At 36.8% G+C, this 8,038-nt stretch overlaps 1 protein-coding gene across 1 annotated transcript; it reads left to right on the forward strand.

Annotated features, from left to right (window-relative positions):
* Nucleotides 1–5,926: 5,926 nt before the first annotated feature.
* Nucleotides 5,927–6,937, forward strand: LOC145950501 (uncharacterized). Its single transcript, XM_083061593.1, has one exon. The coding sequence runs from the start codon at nucleotides 5,927–5,929 to the stop codon at nucleotides 6,935–6,937; it is 1,011 nt and encodes a 336-aa protein (XP_082917719.1).
* Nucleotides 6,938–8,038: the final 1,101 nt, after the last annotated feature.

The following is an 8,038-nucleotide window of genomic DNA, read 5'->3' on the forward strand; positions in this document are numbered from 1 at the left end:
CTTGCTATGGGTCAGAAGGACTCATCAGGACAAAACACTCGTAAAAGCTCAATAGCCAAGCATGAGTTGAAGCGATGTCAAATGGCAACCCCAAGTGATTCTATGCGCCCACTAAGCAAAGACATATCAACAGTGGAATAGAATGAACTTAACCTAATAAGCAAACCCATAAGCATGAAGAGGCCATCGCGCCCTACTCCTCAACTAAATGAAGGATGATCCAAGAAAAATGTCAAGACCAAGAATGACTTCCTAACCAAAGCCAGGAGTGGCTTCCAAAATAATACTCATCAATAAAGATTGAGCAAATAACATCATGGGAATGGAGCCCTCCACCAATGATGACAATAAAGAGAAAAAGCAACAACATTTGAAAAAGGCAAGCTTCATACATGTTGAAAAAGCCGAAGCATTTAAGAAAATAGCAGAAAAAGGCAAGCTTCGTACATGTTGAAAAAGCTGAAGCATTTAAGAAAATAGTAGAAAAAGGCAAGCTTCAAATATGAAAAATTTGAAGCTAAACAAAAATGAAATTCAGAAAAAAGAAACCTACCACAAGCAGGCGCCTGGAGAGGCATCACAATACTCACATGGTAGGGACAACATTGGAATCCATGTCAACCATCTACTTCTCTGCCCACCAATACAGGAACACATTAAACATCTCCTGCCCATCTACCTGGGGGCAGTCTTTCATCCCACAACACCAACAAGAAGACATCAAATACAAGATCAGTAAGGGTTGCTAGATCCCTAAAACTAGTACAAGATCGGTAAGGGTTGCTAGATCCCTAAAACTAGTACAAGATCAGAAAATGTTGCTAGATCCTCAAAACTAGTACAAGATCAGTAAGGGTTGCTAGATCCCTAAAACTAGTACAAGACCGGTAAGGGTTGCTAGATCCCCAAAACTAGTACAAGATCAGTAAGGGTTGCTAGATCCCTAAAACTAGTACAAGATCAGTAAGGGTTGCTAGATCCCCAAAACTAGTACAAGATCGGTAAGGGTTGCTAGATCCCCAAAACTAGTACAAGATCGGTAAGGGTTGCTAGATCCCCAAAACTAGTACAAGATCAGTAAGGGTTGCTAGATCCCTAAAACTAGTACAAGATCGGTAAGGGTTGCTAGATCCCCAAAACTAGTACAAGATCAGAAAAGGTTGCTAGATCCTCAAAACTAGCACAAGATCGGTAAGGGTTGCTAGATCCCCAAAACTAGTACAAGATCAGTAAGGGTTGCTAGATCCCTAAAACTAGTACAAGATCGGTAATGGTTGCTAGACCCTAAAACTAGCAGCGGGCCGGCTGAACCCTAAATATCAGTCCAGCTTGGAGAGGCTGAGCTCAGAATATACTCCCTTTTTAACAAGCTACAAATAAAGAAACACACTACCATGAGACAAGCAGAAGCAGTAGGAAGCATATACATCAAGACCAGATGCCTAGATGTTTCGGTTTACCATCCTTATCACCCAACGGAGCATATAAACCAACACTCAGTTGCTCTTAGGGACAAGGATACAGGTAAACACCATCTACCCGAAGGAAATGGTGTGGGGGCTTGTACACTGCTGAAGTAATGGAGAAGATTCGAACATAGGAAGCGACATAAGGCATTCACATGGATCTTGAAGCCTAGATGTTTTGGTTCACCATCCTTGACACCCAATAGAGCATACAATCCAACACTCAGTTGCTCCAAGGGGCAAGGATATAGGGAACACCGTCTACCTGAAGGAAACAACGTGAAGGTATCTATTGTCAAAACAAGAGTGAAGATCCGAATTTTCACCTCACTATCACAAGAGAAACAATGGAGCTTCTACTCGAAGACTGAAGATCAAGTGTATAGTTTGTCACCCTTGTTACCCCATAGAGTATGCAACTCAACACTCAGCTACTCTAAAAGGTAATGATACAAGTGAATACACCTATCCAAGGGAAGCAATGTAGAAGCATCAACACAGAGACGAGAAGAAGACCCGGACGAAATGTCTACGTCTTTACTTGCCTTTTGAAAAGTAACACAGCTATTCCAAAGGACAAGTAAAGAGGGGCAGCTGTAGACACCCAATTTCGTCCGGGGGGCATACAAACAAAGAAATGGACATCTATCATCAAAGAAATAGAGCTCCCGAGCATGGAAATAACAAGATAGGACATTAGAGGGCCCAAAGGCCCAAATCAGCTGTTCTTAGTGGCCCGGAACGGGTCGTTCCAAAATCAGAACGGGCCGTTCCCAATTTTGGAATGGGCTGTTCTTGAATTGGAACGGGCCGTTCCGAGACTCCTAAAAGGCCTAAAATTGTAGGTTGGAACGGGCCGTTCCAGACCAGAACAGGCCGTTCCAAACCAATCAAAGGACCTAAAATATTTGGTATGAAACGGGCCATTCCAATATTAAAATGGGCCGTTCTGGTTTCCGGAACGGGCCGTTCCAATTTCAGAACAGGTCGTTCTGGTTCTCGGAACGGGCCGTTCCAATTTCAGAATGGGCCGTTCCAGTTACAAATTTAACCCACAACGGCCATATCCAGAACGGGCCGTTCTGATTTTGGAACGGGCCGTTCTGGACCCTTTCTGAAGTCTATAAATAGACAGATTGGGCTCATTTCTCAGGACTCCAAAAATTTCGTCCAAAGCTCCCTATAGCTCGAAATTTCTCTCTCTCTTTCCTATTGTATTTCTTGAGTTTTGTGAGGCTTATTGTAGTGTGAAAGGTTGCCACAAAGCACCTAAAATATCCATATTTGAAGATTAATAGAGCTCTTTTAAGAGGTATTTCAGTTAATTTTATTCTCTCTTTTATTTCTTATCTTTGATAAATATTATTTATAATAAAAGCAATCATGTAGACATTTTAGGGTCAATTGTATAATTTAAATTTTAAGCATGTAAATAGTTATTAATAAAAGGGGATTTAATATTTACATTATTATTGTTTATAACGTTAACTTCATCATAGGGTACCAATTGAGGGCGTTGTAGGGGTGCTTAATACCTTCCCTACACGTAATCGACCCCCGAACCCAATTCTGGTTATCAAGGCCATTATTGGATTTTTAAAAACCTTTTCTTTTTCCAATATTTTGAGTAAAACAATGGTGGCGACTCCATGAACACATTTTTTAAAACCATTAATTAAGGATTAGTCTGGTGTCCGGGCATTCCTTAATTGATGAGATCTTTAGAAGGATGTCTAAACCATTAGTTGCGAGATCGGAAATTTTCGGGTTGCGACACATATTAATCAAGATCAGCCATTTTATCACTTAATTAAGATTTTGCTCAATGTAAGAGATAAGGATGAAAGAAGAATGCACAAGTATTTTATCCTGGTTCAGCCACTCCACATGTGACCTACATCCAGTCCTCAATCATAACCTGATCAAGATTTGTTCCACTATCTCAATGAAGAAGTTTTACAAGCATACCACACATGCATACACTCCTATATTCAAGATAGACTCTTTCTTGCCCCCAAGAAAGCACTTCGTGTAGAAACCCACTACAAGAATTCCTTACCACTTGAGAAACCTACTAAATATTTTCTTACACACTAAACAAAAATTTAAAGGAACGAAATCAGCTGAAAGTTGAACAAATCAGACTGTGAATTCCAAAAAAATCTTAATCTTTCTCTCCCAAGAATGTAGTGATGATGATGATCTCTTTCAAAGAATTTCACAAAATGTTTCTCTTCTTGGTTTCACAAAGAAAACACTCTAAGAAGGTCACGAAGACTTCACAATATCAGTTTTTCTCTCTTTTTTTTTTAGTTCATCTCACTTGTTAAGTTTTAAAGTGTGAAAGCTATTTATAAAGTTTTCCAAACCAAGATAATCGATTATTTATTGATAATCGATTATATTAGCAAGGCTCTTTTCACCTATTGATGGAATAATCGATTACATTTAATGATAATCGATTATTTTGAGTTAGCTTTCAAAAACTTGATTTTATACTTCAAAAATCTTTCCAAGTGTTTTAAATCATCATCACACTCACTCTTAGTCAATTTAGCTTAAGACTAACTCATGCACACAGCATACACATGCAAAATAAACTAATCAAAACAATACAACACATAGAACTCATGAGCTACTCCTATTACAAATCATGATATTCATATCTTCCTTTCTTGACCGATTTGTGTCCTTGATCAACTGAGTTGATTCATTATCCCATGAATCTCAACAATCTCCCATTTTTTGATGATGACAAACCAATACGTTTTGTAAACCAACATTCCACATTGTTAGATATGAGTAGCTTATTGTGCCTTGTTAATATTGAAACTTGCAAAACAACTCAAACCTTTCTCCCCCTTTGGACAACATCAAAAACATACAGGTATATATATATGTGTGTGTGTGTGTGTGTGTGTGTGTGTGTGTGTCCAGAGAGTGGGAATTAATTTTTGCAGATTGCACATGTATAGATATATGTAGAAGAGTTACTTGCCCAACAACAATGCCACAAGACTAAATTGAATACAAGAAATCAGTCAAGCATCTTTTTCATAGGCATTGTTCCAATATATCCAAATTAATACCAGATTTCATATCATAGAATTTGATACAACATTAACACAATTGTATTTCATATAATACATCAGCCACATTCTCATAAGTATTATCTCTAATGCACCAGTAAACATCAACAAAAATGCATCAATTTTTTCAATAAAAAATGCATACCAATGCTCAAACCAAAATAAACCAATATCAAAACACAACTAAATTCAAATTTGTACCAGAATTAAATTGTTCAATAACAACCAAATTCAAATGTTCAAAAATTAAAATCATTACAACCAAATTGAAATTTTGAACTAGGAATTATAAGAACTAAGATTAAAACTAGAACTCCAAAAAAATAGAACATAAAACTCCTAAATGCATCACTCCGAATCATCTTGAATCCCAAGTTGAGCCTTAATCCTTGCAATCTCATGATCAAGGTTATCAAACCGATCAAGAATGTCCGAATATTGTGACTCATGCTTCCTTGTCATTTTTGAGGTTAACGGAAATACATATAGAAGGGGGGGTTAAATATGTGTTTGTGTGAACAAAGGTATTTTATATGTTTTCCGCAGCAGTAGTGCTCTTCGTCCACTGCACTTTTAAGTATCAGACGGTCAACCAAAGTTTGCTTAACTTACGATCAATGCGTCTGAAAGGTTTATCGTCCACTAGGAAAATGTCTCATAAAAATATTAATTAAAGTTCTTACATTTTCCTTTTCAAGATAATTTCATTTAAGGATAAGTAGCAAATGAACTTTCAGTGTAATAAGTTTGTCAAGCAAAGTTAGCGTCTTCGTTTAAGAGTTGTTTTTTAAATATATATGAACACTGGACGGAGTCTTTCGCAAAGATTTAATCAATAAGAAAGATTTGCGTCTATATAAATAAAAGAATATAATCATTTTATACTGGTTCGCTCAATAGAGCTACGTCCAGTCTCCTTCAACTTGAAGGGTTCCACTAGGTATGAATTGAAAAACATTAAGTATTGTCGTCCACTCCTGGACATGAGTATTCTCGACCACTCCTGGCCCGTCAGCTTCACTCACCAACGCTAATATTCTTAAACCACTTCTGGTTCTCTAAGTATTCTCGACCACTCCTGGCCCATCGGCTTCACTCACCAACGCTAGTATTCTTAAACTACTTTCTAGTTCTCCAAGTATTCTCGACCACTTTTGGCCCGTCGGCTTCACTCACCAATGCTAGTATTCTTAAACCACCTCCATAAAACAATGGAAAGGTCTAACCAAACCTTATCCCTCTACAGCCTTAGATTTGGCCATAGAAGATAGGGATCTTAATAATAGTAGCTTCAATGCCAAGAACGTTTACGAATGGAATATTGATGGAAAATCTGAATACAATATCATGCATATGTTACAACATATGACCATGGTTTGTACTGTCTACCAAACAGCCCACGAAAGTTCTGAGGAAGTTATAGCTAATATTATAGTATCAGGATTTACAGGGAAACTTAAAGGTTGGTGGGATCATTATCTCACTGAAGCACAAAAATTAGGAATCTTTTCAGCTGTCAAAATTGATGAAAATGGAGAACCAATCTTCCATAATGGAGAAACCATTCCAGATGTTGTGAATACCATAGTTTTCACCATAGCCCAACATTTTATAGGAGATCCGTCTTTATGGAAAGATAGATCTGCCGAACTTTTGTCCAACCTCAAGTGTAAAACCTTAGGAGACTTTAAGTGGTATAAGTATACTTTCCTCACTAGAATTTTCACCATAGACGATAGTCAACAACCCTTTTGGAAAGAAAATTTTTTAGCCGGTCTTTCTAGATCTTTAGGCGACATAGTTAGGGATAAAATTAGGACTTTAACACCTAATAATATTAACCCCTATGACCATCTAAGTTATGGTCAATTAATTTCTTTTGTACAAAAAACAGATTTAGAAATCTGCCAAAATGATAAGATTCAGAGGCAATTAGCAAGAGAAAAGAACCAAAATAGGAAAGACTTAGGTACCTTTTGTGAACAATTTGGTTTACCTGGGTTTTCTAAACAGAAAACCAAGAAAATGGTTAGGCATGACCAACTTAGCGATACTCATTACAAACATCAACGATGTTTTAGGAATCCTAAAAGGGAACCCAAAGGAGAAACCAAACACCCTCCCGGGAAAAAATTAATAGTGTGTTACAACTGCAAAAAACCTAGTCATATCAGCAAGTACTGTAGACTCAAAAGGAAAATTAGCAACCTCAATCTAGAACCCAAATTAGAAGAACAAATTAGCAGTCTTTTAGTCGAAACTTCTGAGGAAGATTCAACGGATGACTATTCTGGTGAAGATGTTCATAATGTTCAGCAGGATGATGATGTCTCATCATCTGATAGTAGTGATATCCCAAACATAAATGTTCTAACAAAATAACAAGATCTTTTGTTTGAAGCAATCAGTTCTATTCCTGACCTAGAGGAAAAAAGAGTTTTTTGAATAAACTCAAACAGACTTTGGAAAAAAGACCTAGCAATTTAGTCATAACCAATAAGTATGACTTAAATCCCATCCTCAAAAGGTTAGAAAAGACTTCCCCCAAACCAGTTACTATCCAAGATCTTCAAGCTGAGATCAATAATCTTAAAAGGGAAATTAGGAGTATTAAGGAACAATAGGTCATTCATCAAAGTATTCTTTCCCAACTACAAGATGATTCTGACCAAGAAGAACCTCCATCTGAACCCGATTTAGAGAATAATGAAGTTGATTGGAGTGATTTCTTAGGTCTTATAAACCGTCTAACCATTCAAAAATTCTTCATGAATATCAAGATTATCGTTGAAGATTTTGTCCTAGAAACCATAGCCCTTTTTGACACTGGAGCAGACTCCAATTGTATCCTAGAAGGTCTTAGTCCAACCAAATATTTTGAAAAAACCTCCGAAAAACTTAGCACTGCTAATGGATCCAAACTACAAAATAAGTGCAAACTTTCCAAAGCCACAATAGAAAACCAAGGTCAACAAATTGAAACCTCCTTTTTATTGGTCAAGGACCTTAGGAACGAGGTCATCCTAGGGACTGCTTTTATTAGGGATTTATTTCCCTTTAGAAATAAATGATGAAGGTATATCTACTCAAAAGGGTGATAAATCTATTATGTTTAGATTTATTAAGAAACCAATTAATAAGACTATCAACCTGATAGAACAAAAATCAAACCAGATTAACTATCTGAAAGAAGAGATTTCCTTTAAGTCTATTCAATAAGAGCTTGATCAAACCCATATCCAAAACAAGATCAAAGATCTTTTGCTTACAATCCAAAACTCTATTTGTTCTGACATTCCTCATGCTTTTTGGAATAGAAAACAACACATTGTTAATCTTACTTATGAAAAATATTTCAAGGAAAATCAAATTCCAACCAAAGCTAGACCAATCCAAATGAATAAACAACTTCTCCATTATTTCCAAAAGGAGATAAAAGATCACTTAATAAAAAACCTCATCCAACCTAGCAAAAGCCTATGG

The sequence above is a fragment of the Cajanus cajan genome, chromosome 8, assembly GCF_000230855.2.
Source record: "Cajanus cajan strain Asha chromosome 8, NIPB_CcT2T_4, whole genome shotgun sequence".
Taxonomy (NCBI): Eukaryota; Viridiplantae; Streptophyta; class Magnoliopsida; order Fabales; family Fabaceae; genus Cajanus; species Cajanus cajan.

Coding starts and splice junctions, on each gene's coding strand:
- LOC145950501 (XM_083061593.1), top strand. CDS start 5,927: ATGGTTTGTACTGTCTACCAAACAGCCCACGAAAGTTCTGAGGAAGTT.